Source organism: Stylophora pistillata, chromosome 14 (genome assembly GCF_964205215.1).
Source record: "Stylophora pistillata chromosome 14, jaStyPist1.2, whole genome shotgun sequence".
NCBI classification, from domain to species: domain Eukaryota; kingdom Metazoa; phylum Cnidaria; class Anthozoa; order Scleractinia; family Pocilloporidae; genus Stylophora; species Stylophora pistillata.
Genome location: NC_142532.1, coordinates 896,218 through 917,541, shown reverse-complemented (window position 1 = coordinate 917,541; position 21,324 = coordinate 896,218). Strand labels below are relative to the sequence as shown.

The following is a 21,324-nucleotide window of genomic DNA, read 5'->3' as shown; positions in this document are numbered from 1 at the left end:
CAAACCCAGACCTTTCGATCGGATGTGCAGCGCGCGAATTAATCGAGGCATTTAGTCTTCATGTTTGCCTCTTGTTTGGTAGGAGTTGTTTAACTTACCTGGATTAACCAGAGCGTTCCGTCTTAAACCAAAACGATATTCAAAGGAGTCTTGAATTGCAGCAACCTTAAGAGAGAATCAATAATTCCTGATTAGTAGCTTTAGAAATAAACAACCCTACCTGTTAAATTACAAGGATTCACAGAGTAACTCCAACATGATATAACTTAGTAGAGCGCACTTTCCTTGGCTGCCGTCATAGCAGTTACAAAGTTATCTCAATGGCGAATCAAAACGAAACAAATATCACAGGTGCCACTCAGAAATCAAAACACAACTAATCAGGGTTGAGTTTATTTCTCCATTTGATTGGTTGAACTATTGTCGCTGGTTTCCTACACAAATCGCCGACTAAAGAACGAAAAACCAACGCAGACCTGGATTACTTCCGACACTCAAGATAATGTTGCTGCAAATGAAACGCTGATATCTTTGCATGTATTAGGGAAAATGCCTGCCTCTTTCGTGGAGAAAAAATATTCTAATTTCAAAAGCTCCGCTACCTTGTTTCCGTAGAGTTTATAGTCAGCGTCTAGGGACTTGGAAACTAACGACATTGTTACCGTGGCAACGAACAGACTCTGAGTAGCCAAGCCAATTAACATCCATAGAACGGTGAATATTCTAGCTACAGGGGAGACAGCATATCTATCACCATAGCTGTGGAAAGAATATTTCAAATTATCACGAACTACCACAAATTCGCAAGTCTGATTGCTGTTTTAGTTGTCAAATATTAGCCAGAAAACGAGTGTGCGGCGTTTGCAATAGGTTGGAAATTATTTCGCATTCTTTAGTAAGCAACCAGCGTTTCCCGAAATAAATGTACACAAGCAAACCTGATTGAAACATTTACACAAGAGGGCAAAAGCTTACAAAAGTTACACAATTAACCAAAAATAGTAAAGATAGTTCAACGCTTTATATACAGGTGATAGTAAACTATGTAGGATTATTAATTCTTCAGATGACATGACGTTTTTTCAGAGTGACTTGCTGAGTGGTGTAAGGATAATAAAATGAAAATAAACACAAAGAAAAGTAAGATTATGAGAATTGCTATGAAAAAGAGTCCTTTAGTTAGGGACTATAACATAAACGATCAGAGTTTGGAAAGTATACATATACATTAAGGATTTAGGCCTTCTTACCAGCTCTTATTTATCATGGAACGCACATGTAGATTCTGTATGTGCTAAGGCTAATAAGATTCTTAGTTTGGTGAAAAGAACATGTAGCGATTTAAAAGATATTACTACATCGAGAACATTATACTGTAGTCTTGTCAGATCACTGCTCGAGTATTCATGTGAGACCTGGAATCCTCACACACAACGTAATATTAATAAAATAGAGGCAATACAGAGGAGGATAACTAAGTTTACTCTTAAATCCGATGAGGATTATGTTATTAGATCAAAGAAATTAAAATTACAAAGTTTATTTCATAGAAGATACATCAGGGATGTTTTTTTATTCAATTTAATGAAAGGGCATTATGATATGGATATTTCTGATAAGTTTTTGTTCTGCAACGATCGTAGTGTGGATTATAATTTAAGGGAGAATGATTCTCTTGACCTGGTCAGTATGTATAGTAGAACAAATATTTTTAAATATAGCTTTTTTATCGGTATTATTAATGAATGAAATAGTCTACCTAATAATATAAAGGATTCTGTCAGTATTTCTAGCCTTAGATATAAAGTCACTTCATTTCTTGGTAACACTTAGAATTTTAGATTTAATTCAAGTTAATATTTTTATATTAGATTTTTATACTCTGACGATTGTTTCTTGATAGTAGATATATTTTGTTAGCTTACTGGGGAGCATCCCTCGTATGGTGTCTAGGACGCTTTTGGATGCTGCCTCTCCATCATTATTATTATTGTTTACTTATTATTTATTATTATTATTTATTGATTAATCCTTTATTTAGTAATTTAGATTTTGGAGAAACTAATATATAAATAAGAAAATCAATACCTACCCAACTGTTGTCATGGTGACAAATGCCCACCAGAAGCCTTCACCAGGCCCCCGCGTTATAGATCGTGGAAACTGGTCCCGATTTTCCACGCTTTCCTGAAAAGAACGAAGTATATGTTAGATTTCCTCTTCTAAAACTACCTTAGTAAAATGACACATCAATTCAGTTGATGCCAAAATTTAACCGATACCCTTTACCGCAGTATAAAATCCTTAGTTCAACAGAATTGTCATTATCGAGTTTGCAAGGTAGATTACAAACAAAACCAAGGAAAACGTCGCTATGGAGTTCTTGCTGGCAAAGCGCGCTAACGGAACCCCATATTAGAGACCAATACCACAAGTAGCCAATAATCTTTTACGTCACAAGCGAAATCTCTTACGAAGTTCTAGTGTCACCCAATACTCTTTGTGGAGACAGGGGCTAATAAGAATATACCCTTCCTCTTCCCCTTCCCTCCTCCTCTTCCCCTTCCCTCTTCCTCTTCCTGTTCCCTCTTCCCCTTCCCTCTTCTCCTTCCCCTTCCCCTTCCCTCTTCCCCTTCCCTCTTCCCCTTCCCCTTCCCCTTCCCTCTTCCCCTTCCCTCTTCCCCTTCCTCTTCCCTCTTCCTCTTCCTCTTCCTCTTCCTCTTCCTCTTCCCTCTTCCTCTTCCCCTTCCCTCTTCCCCTTCCCTCTTCCCCTTCCCTCTTCCCCTTCCCTCTTCCCCTTCCCTCTTCCCTCTTCCTCTTCCCCTTCCCTTTTCCTCTTCCCCTTCCCTCTTCCTCTTCCTCTTCCCCTTCCCTCTTCCCCTTCCCTCTTACTCTTTCCCTTCCCTCTTCCTCTTCCCCTTCCCTCTTCCTCTTCCTCTTCCCCTTCCCTCTTCCTCTTCCCCTTCCCTCTTCCTCTTCCTCTTCCTCTTCCCCTTCCCTCTTCCTCTTCCCCTTCCCTCTTCCTCTTCCCCTTCCCTCTTCCCCTTCCCTCTTCCTCTTCCCCTTCCCTCTTCCTCTTCCCCTTCCCTCTTCCTCTTCCTCTTCCCCTTCCCTCTTCCTCTTCCCCTTCCCTCTTCCTCTTCCCCTTCCCTCTTCCCCTTCCCTCTTCCTCTTCCCCTTCCCTCTTCCTCTTCCCCTTCCCTCTTCCTCTTCCTCTTCCCTCTTCCCCTTCCCTCTTCCCCTTCCCTCTTCCCCTTCCCTCTTCCTCTTCCCCTTCCCTCTTCCTCTTCCCCTTCCTCTTCCTCTTCCCCTTCCCTCTTCCTCTTCCTCTTCCTCTACCCCTTCCCTCTTCCCCTTCCCTCTTCCTCTTCCCCTTCCCTCTTCCTCTTCCCCTTCCCTCTTCCTCTTCCCTCTTCCTCTTCCTCTTCCCCTTCCCTCTTCCCCTTCCCTTTTCCTCTTCCCCTTCCCCTTCCCTCTTCCTCTTCCCCTTCCCCTTCCCTTTTCCTCTCCCCCTTCTCTTTTCCTCTTCCCCTTCCCTTTTCCTCTTCCACTTCCCTTTTCCTTTTCCTCTTCCCTCTTCCTCTTCCCCTTCCCTCTTCCTCTTCCCATTCCCTCTTCATCCTCCCCTTTCTTCTTCCTCTTCCCCTTCCCTCTTCTTCTCCCCACCCCCACCAAAACTCGACTTCAAAGAAAATATCGGAGCCTTGATGCAGGGATCATCACCAACATATTTTGTACCAGGCTCTTGCACAGTGCAAGTAAGTAGGACTCGTCCATTACAGAATGAATATCAGGTTTTTTTTTGTAATGAAAACTCACCAGAATCCACATGATAAATCCTGCCAGCAGGGAAGTCGCAAAAACTAAAAGCAAAGCTGCCCAGCACTCAAATAAGGTATCATTTAGTGCGTCTGACGGCGTGTAACTGTCTCCAGTGTTCACGATGTAAGCCACACCCGGGGTCTGGACCAACGGCCAATACCCATGTTCCGCGCCGAACTTCTCTTGATCCATGGATCCCGGCATAGGAAAATGAAACTCAGTTTTCTCGGAGATGGCTTCCCTCAAAGCTGCATCGCTGGGTTTCTTAGAGTTTCCCTTGTCGCCATCAAGACTGAAGTCGAGGAACGACTCTCCGTGAGTTTCGCAAGACTGACAACACGTGACTGCCATCTTACTTATGAGAGAAGCCAGAATTCCATCAGGGAGGGGTAGGTCCGCATTGTTTTCACTGACGTAAGGCGGCAATTGGCGCCAGTTTGTTGTGAGGCGCTTATTGCAACGACATGTTTCTATGGAAAAGAAAAGAAAAAGTTGCTAATTATGTTTAAAAGTTTTTGATGATATTCTGGGACCCACTGGTGTCTTGTCAAAACAAGGAGACCGGACTAAGCAATTTATATAATCATTCATATATGACTGAAGAATCAAAGAATATGCATTGAAAATACAACTCATAACACATAAACAGCACTATTTTGAGAGAATTTTCCTTCTGAATTGGTATAAATGAATGGATACTCAACAGAGACCAATAGTTCTCTCATATATACCCTTAAGAGATTGAGTAAAAGAACAATCATCAGGCTTTCAGCGTTTAATTGTTCGTTAGGTCCCTACGGCATTGCGTCTCCCCTTACATCACATCAGTCTTTATTTCTGACACGCAATGGCTCAGAACAGTAACTAACTAATGTAAACTAAGGTTGAGAGCGACAACAAAAACGATAAAGTACAAAAACTAAAACAACAAGTTTAACAGCAGCCTTTAACTCAAACTTTTTCCAGCTCTAACCTGCTAAAGTGAAACTTGCTGGTCCGTGACCATCAAAAGTAAAAGCAGACACCCAAACGCTGTAAGTCCCGTACAGTTCCAGATTTTCCAATAAAACTTGATTGGTTCCCGGACTCGTTACCAGCTCCTTCCGAAAACTTTCCGAGACAGCTATGTCTCCGAGTTTCGCCAGTTGATACCGAACCCGGTACCCAGCTAGGACTCCGTAGTCATCTGATGGCGGTAATGGCTGCCATCTAATCATGACTGAGTGAGTTGTCTTCCGATTGTCTGCTGTAAGGCCTGGGGGTCCCTGATTAGGAACTTAATAAAAAGCATGAAAAGACAAAAGTTAATCTCAAATATCCTAGCCTAGGCGACGACAAAAGTCTTATCTTGAGAAAATATAAGACTTTGGCCTTATTGACTTACTCAGGAACAACTATGATTATTACTCGTAAGGATGCATTGGACCAGATATGGGGCAAATGTTCGACTAAAGTAGACTAAGCGTTACGATTGCTCTAAGAAAATAGTCATACTTTATAAACCAATCATCAATTGTGAGTTATTCAACTTCACCGTCGTTTTCTCTCGCTTGACGCGATTTAACACAAGCCCGCTGTCAGGCTTCAGCAGCCGCATGAGTTCTTTTCTTTACTCCCTGGTTGCTGAGATAACTTTGGTTTTAGTTCTGAGAAACTCATTTAGTAAGAGAAACAGGACGAAAAATAGTCTACTCCCTCAAATGACTACTGTTTACTATTCTATACTCTGCTTTAAGGACAACCTGCATAAAGCTTTCATTCATTTAAAATTTCAAGCAAGCGTTATCAAGTAACGTCATTTCCCCACCTCCCATGTCAGTAGCAACCTTCAGATAATGAGCCGGGCCATTTCCTTTGATGGTATGAGCTTGAACGTACACGAAATAGAAGGTAAATTTTGCGAGTGACGTTAGAATGACTTCTGAAGCGTCACTTGGGACTTCAATAGAACTGGTGTTTGATTGACTGGAGTTGTAAGTGATCCTATATCCTGTTATGATGCCACACCGAAAACCTGGAGGCACTAAACCCCAGCGTACTTTGATGTCCGTCTTGCCCAGCCGCTTGGCCGTTACGTCTGCGGGAGGGAGGTCTGGTACTGGAAAGATGAAAAACGCAGTATAATTCTATTGACAGCTCTGTTACTTTATCCAGAAATCTGGAGATAGTCTTGGTCTTCATGGCATGAAGTGATCGATTATCGCCCATTCCTTTACATTTAAGTAAAGTTTCCCTTTACCATTTCTAGCAACTTATTTTACACCAGCTCCTTGTCAGATTTCTCGAGAAGTTTGCTAGGAGTACGCCTTTGGGAATTTTCATAATGGCCCACGTCAGGCCAAGATGAGCTCATTTGCTCTGTAACATGGGACTCCAACAATAGAACTTCATCATGCAGCAGCCATCTCAACTCCCTATGGTTACAATCTTAGTTTAGCCCGTTCAAACTCGTTTTCGTTTGGAGATTAGACAAGAAAGAATGTAGTTTTATCATTAAAAGCTCCACATTAAACTAAGCCAGTAATAAAGGCTTACTTGGCCTCTAATTCTCCTTCATCCACTAAAGAACAGGCCTAATCCTTTGAGTGGAGTAATCCACACAAAGAAAAGCAGTACACGACATACCTCCTTCATCGGTAGAAACAGTGATTGTCTCACTTTTCGGTCCGTTCCATCTCGTCCGCACTGTGACATATATCTCGTACAAAGTATACTTGTAAAGATTTGTCAGATGCGCATGCGTGGCATTAACATCAACCGCAACGCTCATTTCTACTGACGGTCGCGAAGTGTCACGTGGTAGGTAGAAGATACTATAACCTCGGTGAAGGCCCCGGATATTCTTTTCTTTGGGGGATATTGGTTTCCAGGCAACGAGGATAGAGGTAGAGCTTGTGTTGTGTCCAGTAAAGTTAGCAGGAACAACGAGGGGGACTGGATAAGAGAAAAAGACTGTAGTTCAAGTTTAGTAATGCAAGATGAGAGTATGGCTAAGTGAATGAACGTTGTTTGTCCAAAGATTTTTGGCCCACCCGGTATGAAGTAGTGGAAAAAAGTTGAATCGTAAAGTAACCTACCATCTTCGTTAAACGTTGCTATAACACTGGAGCTATACGGCCCATTCCCCTTGGATGTGAACGCGCTCACTTTGACCGAGCGGTTGACCCATGGTTCTAGGTCCTTTAACTGACAATATAACTGGTTGGAATTCATAATGGTTACATTTTGTAAGAATTCACCCCAGGTGTCGAGCAAGATGACCTGGTAACCGAGGATAATGCCATTCTGATCCTCTTGAATTACTGGGTACCAGACAACGTCCAAAACTGTGCTCATATTACTGTGTGCAGAGACATTGGTGGGTGGACTGTCTGGAACTAGAATTGATCAGTATAAGAAACTAATTGAAGTAAAAACACAAAAATAAAGCCAGTCAGTCAACCATTTAATCAGCAGTCATACAATCAGTCAGTAGACCAGTCAGACAGACAGTCAGTCAGTCAGTCAGTCAGACAGTCAGACAGTCCGACAGTCAGTCAGTCAGTCAGACAGTCAGTCAGTCAGTTAGACAGTCAGTCAGTCAGACAGTCAGACAGTAGGTCAGTCATTTAGTCAGAATGTCAGACAGTCAGACAGTCAGTCAGTCAGTCAGTCAGTCAGTCGGTCAGTCAGTCAGTCAGTCACTCAGTCGGTTGGTCAGTCCATCCAAGATTGTCTCAAAATACTTCTAAATTTTATGTCCTAACCTATGCTGCTCTCATTTTTTTTAAGGAGGGAGACATTGTCCATTAAAACAACAACACTGATAACTGAGTCAGCAAAGCATAGTTTATGACTTGGCCAAATAAGCGATTACATATATTTCCTATCTTTTACGCATCATAATAGAGATTGTTTCAATATATATGTAAAAAAAGTATAAAACATACTTCCTTCATCCGTAGAAACAGAGATTGTTTCACTTTTCGGTCCGTCCCATCTCGTACGCACTGTCACATGTATGTCGTATAAGGTGTATTTGTAGAGATTTGCAAGTTGCGCATACGTGGTAGGGACATCAACAGTTACGTTCTTTAACACTGATGGACGGGAGGTTTCACGTGGTATATAGTAGACTCTGTAACCATAGAGAATACCCCGGATGTTCTTTTCTTTTGGGGAAACTGGTTGCCAGGCGACGAGGATAGATGTGGAGCTCGTGTTATGCCCAGTTATGTTAGTTGGAGCGACGAGAGGAACTAAAAAAAAAATACGAGAAGAGATCGATTCACGTTTATGTAAACGAACTAGTGGAACTCGTCATCAGAGTCACGTGGCTTTCCGCACCCAGACGAACAATACAAGGTAGACTGTGTTATGACTGGCCAAAACTAGTAACTGGCCCAGTCTGATGTAACGTAAAACTAAAATGTAATGCATGGTACTGCAACATACCGTCTTCGGCCGTCTGTACAACAAAACTGGAGCTAAGTGGCCCAGTCCCCTTGGATGTGAAAGCTTTCACTTTCACCGAGTAGTTGGTCCATGCCTCAAGGTCGTGGAACTGATAAAATAAGTGGCTGGAGTTCATAACCGTCGCGTTTTGTAAAAATCCGCCCCAGGCGTCGAACAATAAAACGCTATAGCCAAGAATAATTCCATTGCGGCCTTCTTGAGTAACTGGATACCAGTAGACATCCACAGTCATGCTTCCGTTGTTCCGTGCAGAAAGATTTGTCGGTGGGCTCTCTGGAACTAATTTCCAGAAAAAAAAGCAAAACTAAGCAGTGTCCAAATACTCAGTTAGTAAGTAAGCCAGTCGGTCATTGAGTCAATTAACTAGTCAATTAGTCAGTGAAGTAGTTATTAGTCTGCTTGCCAGTCAATCCTTCCATCAGTCAGTCAGCCAATCGGTCGATTGGACAGTTAATCAACGGGTCAGGCAGTCAGTCACGTCAACAGTCGGTAAGTCAGCCAGCCAGTCACTTCAACAGTCAATGAGTTAGTCAATCAGTTGATCATCAATCAGCTACTCAGCCAATCTGCCAATCAGTCAATCCCTCCGTCAGCCAGTCAGCCAGTCAGCCAGTCAGTCGCTTGGCCAGTAATCATGAGTACGTCAGTCAGTCAGTCGGTCCATTGGTTAGTGAATAAAGGCTGATAGTTTTGAAAGAAACTGTTTGGGGCTGCGTCATTGGGAGTAACGAAATAATTTGGATATATCAACAAAGTTGAAATGGTAAATTGGCCATCGTAATGATTACAAAAGCTGACGTTTCGAGCGTTAGCCCTTCGTCGGAGCGAAGTTTTATTGGTTAGTGAGTTTTATTGGTTAGCAAGTCAGTCAAAAACATTCAGTTAGGAGGACAGTCAACAAGAACTTCTCCTCAGTCACTCAGACATTCATTTAGTCAGATAAACAATCAACCAACCAGTCCATGCGTTATTTTCTCAGTTATTCTCCAACAATCAATCACTAAGTAAGCACAGAAAAGTAATAAGATTATTGAGACTTCCTCAATGATATCTCGATGTCTGCCAGTTACCAAATGATTTTAACTTATTTCATATTCCCGAAGTAAATAAGAATAGTAACTAAAAAAAGACAAATGCGTACTTACTATCTTCGTCAGTCCAGCTTTTGATCTCTGCTGCGGCCCCGTCACCCTTACTAGTGAATCCGTTGATCAATATCCTGTACTGAGAAAACTTGCTAAGTCCTCTTAAGTCAACCGACAAGGATGAGGCATCCACTGTCTCCATAGTAACACTTCTCTTCACTCTGCTAAGTTTTTGAGTAGTCACGTGATAACCCAACAACAAGCCGTTGATATGTTCGGTAGCTATAGGTTCCCAAACAACCCGGATAACGGTGGAGCTCAGGTTGAACGCGGTTAAATTGGAAGGAGGTAAGCTGGGAACTAAATGAAATTGAAGAGAAAATGAAGTAAGCAAAGAACAGGACTACTTCCAGCATCTAGAAAGCCACACGTTTAGTTTGATAAGATAGAAAAAACCCGATCGGAAGACAAAAACATTTTAAAAAAGAAAGAAGATAGTCAGGTAACCGGAAAAGTTTATATGGATAGCACATGACCAACTCGAAAAATCTACAATAAATCTTTCAAGCTTCCCAGCGATAACTACAATACGAAAGCGAAGTTTAGGTAGAAGTTTCAAGCAAAAGAAGAATATCTTACCATCCTCGCCGGTGGTAACGTTGACAATGATAGACCCAGGACCAGCTGCTATGGTAACCGCCTTCACCCACACTGAATACACCGTGAATTTATCTAAATTTGAAATGCGTGCGGATAATGATGAAACTTTAAAGGATATATTCTTCGGAGGCGATATGGTATCTGATGCCTTACGATAGAACACTTGGTAGGCACGAAGGATTCCATGCAGGAACTGTCCTTGAACCGGAGACCATGTGACGTAAATAGAAGTTGAACTGAGGTTGTAGGACGTCACGTTTCCAGGTGGAGCGTTTGGAGCTGATGAGAGAAAAACACAATGTAATGAGATACGAAGGTGACGGTTTTTGGGATATGCTTATCCTAAACTCTGCTTTAAAAACCGTCTTTGACTCGATCCCACCATATCGTGGATAATACACCATTAATTAAGAAACAGTTACGAAATATTGCGATTCCTTAGTTTTGATTGGTCAACAGGGCATGGTTTTTTAGCTTTTATACCATTGACTCTTTTCGTCGAATAATCTGAAGCATTTCCTGGCAGATTTTTGGATTTTTCGCAGGGGTTAAATTGGAGTAAAATAATAACAGCAATAGCATTACTACTACTAAGAATAATGATAATGTAATATAGGTTCTGTAGAATCGAACTAAGAGGAGTCAGTAAGATACCAGTTACTGATCACCTCTCCACAGCTCCCATGAACATTTGCGGGTAACCAATTGATTCGTTCCTTACCTCCTTCAGGAGTTGCACTCATTACAGCCTCACTCCATAAAGTGTAACCACCTTCCAACATCAAACCCACTTTCATGCTGTAAAGTGTCATTCCACGAAGATTTACAAGATCCACCCAAGAGTTACTCCGCTCAACCACCTGGTACCGGGTAAGACTCGCCTCAGTAATGGAGTAAGTCACGTTATAAGCGGTAAAAAGACTTCCCTTTACTGGGCTCCAATCAACACGCATCGTTGAATATGTAATCGCGGTCGCAGTGATATTCTGAATGGCTAGAAAAGGCAAAAGTTTTTACACGTTAGTTTCTCTTCATACAACGTACGAAGAAAATATTCCACGCATGACTGCAAGGTCTTACTTGAAAAGTGATAATTTTATATGAAAGAAAAAGCGTGAGGAAGAATCTATCCCTCGCGCGCGTCCTTCAAACACACGCGTAGACGACCCTTGTTTTTCCAATTCTAGCATCAGCTCAGTGGTTGATCCAGAAAACCAAACCGTTTCCCGAAACTTAGACAGCTGGCTTGTATTTTCTTTTCTGAGAGGGGAGGATGGAGGAGGAGGGGGGAGGGGCTGGTAGGTTTTTTCTTGTAAATTTTTTTTTTATTTTGATTAGCAGATGTTATTACATGTAGTAATAAGGAAAAAAGATTTTGTTTACCTTTACATGGAATCGAACCGTTTACTGCTTCACTTAGTTTGCCGTATCCTTCCAAAGAATAGGCGCGGACTTTAAATTCATATAACTCGCATTCTTCTGCGTCAAAGAACCAAGCTTGAGTAATATTGTCCTTAATGTCATTACTCAGTAAGAACTCATCAGTTATCTCACTTATTTTTCTGTACAAGACTTGATACCCCTGAAATGTCCCATACTCTGGATCGTCCTCAGCAAATTGCCACTGAAGTTGAAAGGTTGAGCTGTTAGCCACAGTGACAGTCATTTGTAAAGATTTGCCATATACTGCGAAGGAGAAATGTTTAACTTATTAGAGTTTCAAGTGTATAAAATGAGGAATCGTGGGAGTGGGGGTGGAGATGGGTATAATTTAGTATAGGAGAGGGGAGAGGGTCGAGTCAAAGCCTAATGGGCCTTTTTGGCTTGAACTAGTTCCTTTTCCGTTGTTAAGCTTAAAACTGCGTTTGTTGCAGATATGCGATGAATGATGAACACGTATACAAACCACCTGGAACTCTCAAGCTTGGCGGATTATTAAGATTTGATGAAGAAAGAACAAAGTGGACTCTTTGATATAACAATAGGACCGCTTGAGTTTAAACCTACCGTTGATTGGATTAACTTCCATAAGATGAATGCCCATATCCCCAAGGTAATTGGATTCGTTCGGTCCAACTGTTTTGTTAATAACCTCCAGAAGCGGAGAGATCAAATCGTACTGAGGAACATTAAAAATCATACTGAAACTTGCTATGACACTTCCAGGCCTAAACAAAAGAAAAATAGTCTGTGAAGAATCAATTTGCTCTAGAGTATTTAAACACGAAGGCGCGCTATATAAAGAAGTCTTCCCTGGGAAGACCTAGGCTCAGTTGTCACTCACCGTTGACGTGTGCGGGTCAAATTCAAATGCTGGTAGAGGAACAAAAGGAGCAAATGAGATATCTATTGTTTACTTCCACCAGCATGGTGGCGTGAGGTAACATGCGAACCACCTACTTCGATCTCAAATTTACCGCCACAAATAAAGACAGTTTTCATCGGAGAAAGGAAATACAAATCTCAAAAATTTTTGTATTGTGATGAAGACATAAAACAATTTTAAGGAATGCGCCCGCTGTTCACTGCTTTGGAGTAGCTGTAGCTCAAGCTGACTTGACTCTAAGAGTTCAAAATCACACGACGGTTGATTGACAAATGGTCCAGTGGGACCTACGGCTCCTTTTATAGCGCGCCTTCGTGTTTAAGAACAGTAACAATTCGACTGAGACTGATCGTGGTAATAAAGGGTCATGTTTGTCAAAAGAGGGGGGTGAGAAAGAATCTGAGTACCCCACGAGGTTTTTCATCACGAATCTCAAAGCCGGATGCTTTGCCAACTATGGAATTCGAGAGCGGATTATATTATTGATATTATTGTTTTAGTACAAATCTACGGTGGTCTAAAGCATGAACAACAAGACAGGCTCGTGTTTTTGCTCTATCTTGTTTGCAAATGCACTCCGCTGTTGGGCAACTGACCTTACCCGCTATCTATTGCGGACTAGATAGCAATAGGCTTAGCCAATCAGATAGCAGCAATATGCGGTAGAACGGTGGTAGATTTAAAAGTACTGAATAGAATAGCCTACGTGTAGCCGCACCCACCCCCCCTGTGGAGAAACATCGTGAGGGTGCGGCTACACATAGGCTATCAATTGAATTGGTTGGTGAATGACAAGTGTCCTGGTCATCAGAACAGTTAAACCATAACTATGGTTAAACCCGCCAATCTCCGAAAATTGATCCAGAAATGACTTCTCCTTACAATACAAATACACTATCCTGCACAAGGTACTGAGAATTGCAGTCGTATCAGTTAGTGGCTGTCATCTTGATACAAAACCCTTTGTTCATTCACATGATTTATAAGAAAATATTAAAGAGCTTTCAGTCACCGCTTTTCAATTTTAAAACTTACGTAAAGGTGGGTGTTAGGATTGTTTCCAAATAGTGCTTTTTATTAGCCTTGTCATAAATATCTGTGATCTGATGATGCGAAAAAAGTAATAATAAGCGTGTTAGTAAGCAGGTATTGATGTGGGATCCACTTACCTCAAAGGTTTCAACTAAGTGCGTCCTCTGATCACCTCTACTCACAAATGTTATAAACACGAAAATTCTGGCCTCAGATTCAAAGCCAAGAAAATTATGGTCCCGTTACTTTACCAAAAAATCTGATCATAGCTTACTTTCTTTTTCATTTTGTCTTCCAGCTGAATAAAATCGATGTGTGAAGCATTCGTTAGAGTGGCATTCCATGTTTCATCCAACAACTTGACTTTCAGACTAATCTCAAGATTACGATCTTCTCGTTCATCTAATTAGAAGGGAAACAAGTGAGAAGATTTAGGATTAAGTCCCTCCACCGGTCTGTACCTCGATCTGTCCGTCTGTCCGGCTGTCCGTGTGTCCACTCGTCTGTTTTTTTTTATCCCTTTGTCCCTCCTTGGTCTGTCCATCCAGTAGTTTATCTGTTCGTCTGCATGGTATTCTTTTGTCAATCTGTCTAACCGTCTGTCTGCACGTCCGTCGCTCCGTCCCTTTGTTTGTCTGTCGGTCCAGTTGTCTGTCCGTCTGCATGTGTGTTGTTTTGTTCATCTGTCTGTCTGTCCGTTAATCTGTCCATCTGTCGGTCTATTTTACCATCTTCCGCCTGTCTCTCCATCCTTCCATCCGCCTGTTCATACATCCATCCGTTCGTTCATCTCTCCTTCCATCCGTCTGGTTTTCTGGCTACATGTCCGTCTATCCCTTCGTCTATTTGTACGTCTGTCCGACTGTCTTTCCGTCTTCCGTCTAACTGTCTGTCTATCTGTCTGTCTGTGTGTTTTCTGTCAGTCTGTCTATCTGTCTGTCTGTCGTCTGTCTATCTGTCTGTTTGTCTGTCTGTCAGTCTATCCATCTGTTTGTCTGTCTATCCATCTGTCTCTCTGTGTGTCTATCTGTCTGTCTGTCTGTTTGTCTGTCTGTGTGTCTATCTGTCTGTCTGTCTGTCTGTCGTCTGTCTATCTGTCTGTCTGTCTGCCTGTCCATCCTTTCGTCAATTGGGCTGTCCTTCCCTCATCTCCTCGTCCCTCACTCCACCCACCCCCTTCCCTGTTTCTCCCATCGTCAAAATTTTCAAACGGTCAGTCAGTTAATCAGAGTATCAGCGAATGAGCGAGCAAGTTTGTCCGACAATGAAGCAGTGAGTGAATCAGTCAGCGGTCAGTCATGCAGTTAGCCCGTCAAATATAAACTAGTTAGTCAGCCAATGAACTGGGGATTTTCTACTACCTGTTTTCATTCTGCAGCATTTAATCCGATTAATGCAGTACAGCTGTCTACAAGCTCCAATGTGTAAACCTGCTATATAGTAATGTTCTTCACACTTTGCCAAGCCAGGCCTATTAAAGTCACCGATATGATAAAAGTAGCAATTATGGTAAGAGGATGGGGCGCTACGAAGCCTGCAGCAGTTACTTGTTGTGACAACATCCAAGGTAGCTGGTGAACTCCCCTGGCGGTAAAAACTTTGAAGGAAGGAGCCATAATGGCATTCGATGCGTAGCTCATTTCTGAAGGAGTAAAAGAAAGAAATTGAGAATGTTGGAGGGTTGTGGAGAAATATTGAAGTAAATGAAGTCAATGATAACCGTAGCACTTGTGATGAAATCAGTCTGTCAACTTTTATAAAGCAAAGGAGATACTACTAGTACCCTCATTGGTTCCAACAAATCACGTGAGTTATTACGCCAGTAAACTAATAGAAAGTGCAGTCTATAGTTTGGATAAGAGGAGCCTTCAAGTATTAAAAGAAAAAAACACTTAACAATGCAACTAAAATCGAAAGTAATAGATACAATACTATTAAAGCCGGCCAAAAAATATATTCCAAGGCATAAAGAGAAGATATTCCTAAGGGTTATACAAAGTTATAGACAATAACTTTCTCGACTTTTTTTAATATTGTATTCCACGTATCATTAACATTACTATTCCACTAACAAAAATGATTTAATTATGCTATTAAGAAGGTCTCAGCGGAGTAAGATCTCCAATCAAGGGCATAATACTTCTCATCGAAAATATATTTGCGTCTTTCAATAGTTACCGATTATTGAGGTAGTATCCAGAACGATGACATCGCAACTTGTCATCTTTGTACTTCGGTGGCGGGGAACAACACATTGCGCCTTCCAGTCGATCAATGTAATCTTCTAAGCCACCGTTCTCTCCTCTGATTAATCCATTCAGCAGAGCGTTGGGCTGAGGACATTTCGACCATCCCTCTGTTTTCATGCTTTCTGTCCAGTCTGATGTACTGCATGTCCACGGAGGGACTGTATAAAGAAAAAGAATTAAGGCCGTGTTACGTTGAAGAAAGTTGAATGAGACAAAGGAAGAACCCTAGTGCCACGAGAAGACCACTTCTCAGACAAAAACTACAAATTTCTTTCTCTGAGACCCCTCTTACAGTGCTGGAAAAGCAACAACTGAGCAAAAGAGAAGATGATTGTAAAGTGGACCATACATTAGGTGAAAAATCAGTAAGAAGTACTTTACACAAAGCAAGGATCCGTAGCTATTCAACGGAACTAAAACAGCTCAAGTTCAGGGTTAAAATTGGTCGTGTCTACACCTGGGGGGGGGGGGGGGGAGAAGGGGGAGCAATAATCCCCCAGAATATAATTACAGATCCGCTCCGCTCAACGGGGTCGAGATTTTTAATTTTCTAGTCTAGAAAGAAGAATCCATTTTACCAGGACTGTATCAGTCCAGTTTCCAGATCCGAGTCCAAGAAATGAGGAAATAGGTCCGTCTCATTTTTTTAAACACCCGGCTGATGAAATTCACTCTTTCTAACATAGGGCATCATGTTGAGAGGAGATTCCTTAATTAGCAGGGTCCAATGTGGGGGATCCTGGTGAACCATACGAACCACAAATAAACCTTCCCAAGTAACCCCAGGGAGCTCAACATACCTCCTAAACACGTGAACATTCCCTCGATCTCTTTTGCTTCGAGTGTTCTGCTCCAAATCCTCAAATCGTCAAACATTGCATCACCTTGCAAACTTACCACTGCCCTTTGGGAGGAAAAGTCAGATATTGCTACACACTTTGTGTCTAAGAATCTATCCACCTTTACACCATCTCTGTATATATTCAAATCCGTGGTGTTCCACACGAAAGCGAACAGAGACCATAAAAACTTTGGAACGGGGAAGATGTAAAGACAATTTCTCGACGACAGAGATAATTCCACAGCAAGATGTTCTTCTGTTTGCTCCGCCAATTGAAATATTTTGAATACGATGTTTTCATTGTCTCCAATAGTCAGCAATCTTTGTTGCACAGTATTATGGTTTAAGTAGGTTGTACTGTGCCTTAACCACAGGGTTAATGAAAAACCGTTGCTGTTTTTACATGACGAGGGCTCAGTTAAGCATTTGTCGATGATTTCGCCCAGGGTTATCACTGCACCTGCGCCTCCTCCACTGGTGTGAACAGCCCCCAGCCGGGCCCCTTGTGTAGTACTCACAGCTCCCTCAAACATTCCCCACTCATCCCCACCTAGGTTGACCATGTTCACGTGACTGTCCAGGGGCCAGTAGGAAGTCCAGTTACCTGTTGCATAGAGGCAAGTGTTACACGACGCATGCTGGAATATCTCGCAGCAAGAGTTACATTCGTTACGACCCCCTTCCAATACACCCTTTATTAGTTATCTTGAAGTGCCAGATACTGATCATGTGAAAACGCCCTCAGTTTTGTCTTGAAATCTTGTCCCTGGTCCCTCCTCCAGCCCTTCTTAATTCGGTTACCTATAGAATGCTTAGAGTATGGCGAGACAATCAGTCAAATGCAATCACCAATTACCGCGATTTTATATTAACAATAAATATCGATTGATAGTAGAAATTGGATAAGCTTTGCTTGACTTTGCTCTGTGACTAGTAGAACTAGAAAACGCGCCCCATATTCTCAACCAAACGATGGGAAGCTTTAACTAATCATGTCTTGTCGTCCGCCTTTCCCCCCGCTTCAAGCAGTATTCCTTTTCCTACTTTTACTCCCGGTAGTTCATCTCCGCTCTGGTTGGCTGCCGCAATAACAAATGTTGTGTGCATGCCACGACACTCAATTTCAAAGCGTTGTAATCTCGCTCCCAACTGTGCAGTTCGGACAAAAAAATTTAAAGATGATTTGTTCCTGTTATTGAAGATTATGAGTGACTACATTTTGAGGAGAATTTAGAATTTGCCTTGTGGTTAACATGAAATTCATCTTACCAATTCCACAAAAGCGAGCTTTTTGGAAAGCGGAGTCCCACTTGCACCAACCCTTGACTTCATCACAGTACTGGTACAGTGGACATTGACTCTGACAAAGTGTATCTGCAAGGAAGAGTAAATATAGTTCAAGAAGAGAGCAAAACATAAGGAAGCAATACAACAAGGGGCAAAGTCGAGCGATGATGGTAAGAAACGAGAAAATTAAGTCGATGAGCGTGAATAATTTTGATGCGAAAATGAACACTGCATGGCCCTATTTTGCGCATGGTGGCAAATAGAGGTTTACATAGGAGCTAAACTAAGTTATGAGATCCTTCATATTCTCATTATCTCGTTCCATGTTCGATTATGATCAGTCAATCTTATCAGTCATTCTGGCCTTAACTCATCCAAACAAAGGCGATTCTGGCTCAGATAAATTATTTTTAACGGGCGGAGTCTGGAGCCAAAAATTCTATATTGGCGACTTGTCCACAAGCATGCTCAATTCGAAGCGGAGCTAAAGCAACATATCACAAAAATACTGTACAGTTTGCTATTCTCAGTATCGTTAGCACGATAAATCGTGGTCTTTGTAAATCTCTACAAAAAAAGTTTAAGTTATGGATCCCAATGGTTTCGTCCATTGCAGTTATTACATTTGTCTTAAAAGTAGACAGGATAAGGGAGATAACATGGGACACTCGGACTTACCTCCTATTGTTAAAACCTCTACGGCGTGAAGAGAGACGTATCTTTCCACCAGCAAGTACTCAAAGGACGAATAATTATTGTTCAAAGCTGCTGGATTAGTGTAATTCATCAGTTTACTGGTTATAGCTTGTTTCATGTTCGATGAAAAGGCCAGCTCTTCCACTCCAAACACTGGTCCTTTGTCCACTTTCCACTGAATTAATTTATGAACTTGTTTCATCCCCAGGACTTGGTCTTCAGATAGCTGGCCTATCTTTTTGTCAAAACGAAATAAAAATGACTTTGTACTGATACGGTATCCTTCGGGATGGCCTGAAAAGGGAAGTGAAATTGTATGTCAGCATATGGCTACACGAAAATCTAGGAAAAGAGCTTAGTCTCTCCGCAACTGCTGTGCAGTTCTTGTGGTTGCTGATACGACCTAATTGCATGTGGTCACAAGAAGAGTTATTTTTACCAAACCTTCTGTATAGGCACAAGAAAAAGAGGTGGTATGGAGGTTTATTAAGTTCCCCACCCTCCCCTTCCCCCATCTCATTCTCGCATGAATTCTGCCATAAGTACCTCCCCAGCTGTGGTCTGAAAATCCTCCAAATATGGTATTATTAAATCTGGCAATTGTCAACGTGGCTCCCTTTCCATCGCACTTCTCGTGGAAAATACCGCTGTCCCATCCATCTTTAGCAGTACTGTAGCAAGGCTTCCAGAGCTTTCCATGAAAATTAACAGACGTTAGCCAGCTCTCAAGGTGCGCCTGGTATGCTGGGATGTGACCGATGATATCAGATCTGAAACCTGGCGAAAGTATAGTGAGTTTGAATTTTGTAGCAGTATTCTGATTTTAAACAGAAAGCTCCATCATGATGAAAAGGAAAACTTTCTGTGACCTTCATTCCTTCTGTAATTACTTCAGTACTTACCTTGTACCGATGACGGATTAGCAGCATCAGGTATGATCGAACAATTACTATTTGTTGTAAACATCACATTATCGATAGCCAAGTCGCCTTGATTTCCATTGCCAACGACTCCTTCAAATATGATCTGATAAAGAACATAAAGAACCCAGTTTAGGCTAACTCTGCCTACTGGAGCCCAGGTGTTTCGATCCGGCTGCCGCCCAATCGACCTATTATTAGGCAGCCGTGCCAACCCTAGCCTACAGAAGAAGGCGTAATTTTTTTGTCTTAACAAAAATTATGGCTGTCATCTTTGATTTTAATGGAAGAGGAAGGCAGGGGAGAGAAGAAATTGATACCAAGGTGGCAAGCGACAATGAAAAAATAGGAGGGGGTGAGGGTGGGGGAGAGAATACCGATCACGCCGTCTCTTCGCCCCTTCCCGCCCCCTCTCCCCACCGTCGACTCTAACACCTAATCAAACATGGCCGGTTGAATAAACGACGCTAACGCCCTAACAAGACGCCTGTGCTGCAGGCTAAGCGATCCAATGTACATCACGGACCTGTACCACATTAACAGCTCTCTATGAAGCTGCTCTATGATAAGGTTTTATAAAAAGCTATTATCATATACATAAGTCCCAATTAAACTATACGTATAAAAATAATTTTTTAACTGAAGCGCCCAACCTGAAAGGTGACGTTGGTTTGAATCGGGATTTCTCCATGATGCCAGTTATTGGACTTCCCCTGATATAGTCTCCACAAAAGAATCTCAGGACTCATGTTACACTTGAAATATACATTCAACCTGCCCATGTGACTTCCTTGCATATGGTACGAGAATGCTAGACAGTTGTATCTTGGTAGAATATACCGTGTCATCAATCGAGACTTTTCTCCTTTAACGCGAGGAGACGCAGAATTTATATAATTAAAACCAGTAGATTGTGCTGTTGGAAAAATATGGAGTTTGTATGGTGAAGCTCACGCGACATTCTCAATTACTTTTCCCTTGTGTTATCAAAAAAAAGCAAGATAGTTGTAATATTACAATGCTAATAAGAAAAGAAACTTTACAGACAGTTAAATTCTGATCTGCTGATTCAATGACAAAAACGGGGATCGTAAAGTCTAACAGGGTTATTAAAAGGAGCTAAAATATTGCTGTGATAACTTCAGTTTGGCGAAAAAAATTACAAATTACTCCGAAATAATGGAATTTTTTTAGTATATTATTTCAAGAAGACAAATCAGAAACCTTTAGAAAATACAGTTTATCAAAGAATTGATGTATAAAACTAGGGAAAACCATTTTGACTCACCTCAAGGACTGAAGATTAAAACTAAACGTAGTTTGGTCGTCTGTGTGACTTACAAATGAAAAAAATACTTCCCTAAATGAGCCTATTTCCTTACCCATCAAAACTTCCACCTCATAAAGGTTCATTACTGGAGAGGGTGGACACGTTGTTAACTTTTTACATTTCACGTGGACTTCCATTGTTACCTCCACCTTAACAAATCTTCCTAGTAACGGCTTGCCACAGGACGTCACCTTGTAAGCAACCTCGTTTGCAATGATGTCACTCTTGTTAACAGCTTCGCACAATGACTGCTCAATCTTTCCAGTCTCGTGCACAATTATAATGTCAAGTCTCGACGCTGTGTTATTCCCATTGCTTGCTAGCTTGAATACGAGTCTTACGCCTGTTACCAGACCCTCACGCCCGAGGTCTACCATCCACCATGTCTCTTCGACTTGCCCCAGTTCACTCCGCGAGTTAAAGTCCCCATCCACTACCATTCGAGAGAAGCTGGTTCTATCATATTGCTCTGTTTTTCTATTGAAAGCTGCGTTGCTGAATGAACGCCGAACTGAATAGCACAAACAGAGTATTAGCCAACAGGTAGACAGTCTTTAAAGTTAAAGGGTTTTTTTTGTAAGAATGATTTCCTAACAACCAATCAGGAGCAACCTATGTTAT

At 41.7% G+C, this 21,324-nt stretch overlaps 1 protein-coding gene across 1 annotated transcript in view; it reads right to left on the bottom strand.

Annotated features, from left to right (window-relative positions):
- Positions 1-21,324, bottom strand: part of LOC111338357 (uncharacterized) — a 35,396-nt gene that overhangs the window by 2,120 nt on the left and 11,952 nt on the right. The window contains exons 17-42 of the mRNA XM_022944831.2: positions 20,756-21,214; positions 20,027-20,289; positions 19,356-19,479; positions 19,000-19,230; positions 18,436-18,747; positions 17,740-17,844; positions 16,430-17,074; positions 15,559-15,787; positions 14,742-15,022; positions 13,655-13,782; positions 13,384-13,451; positions 12,030-12,190; positions 11,406-11,708; positions 10,744-11,016; positions 10,002-10,301; positions 9,423-9,722; positions 8,257-8,556; positions 7,752-8,060; positions 6,900-7,199; positions 6,448-6,756; positions 5,630-5,920; positions 4,796-5,098; positions 3,820-4,292; positions 2,093-2,187; positions 603-759; positions 99-165 (exon numbers count right to left, since the gene is read on the bottom strand). Of these exons, the coding sequence (XP_022800566.2) occupies positions 99-165; positions 603-759; positions 2,093-2,187; positions 3,820-4,292; positions 4,796-5,098; positions 5,630-5,920; positions 6,448-6,756; positions 6,900-7,199; positions 7,752-8,060; positions 8,257-8,556; positions 9,423-9,722; positions 10,002-10,301; positions 10,744-11,016; positions 11,406-11,708; positions 12,030-12,190; positions 13,384-13,451; positions 13,655-13,782; positions 14,742-15,022; positions 15,559-15,787; positions 16,430-17,074; positions 17,740-17,844; positions 18,436-18,747; positions 19,000-19,230; positions 19,356-19,479; positions 20,027-20,289; positions 20,756-21,214 (6,786 nt within the window). The remainder of the gene's footprint in view (positions 1-98; positions 166-602; positions 760-2,092; positions 2,188-3,819; positions 4,293-4,795; positions 5,099-5,629; positions 5,921-6,447; positions 6,757-6,899; positions 7,200-7,751; positions 8,061-8,256; positions 8,557-9,422; positions 9,723-10,001; positions 10,302-10,743; positions 11,017-11,405; positions 11,709-12,029; positions 12,191-13,383; positions 13,452-13,654; positions 13,783-14,741; positions 15,023-15,558; positions 15,788-16,429; positions 17,075-17,739; positions 17,845-18,435; positions 18,748-18,999; positions 19,231-19,355; positions 19,480-20,026; positions 20,290-20,755; positions 21,215-21,324) is intronic.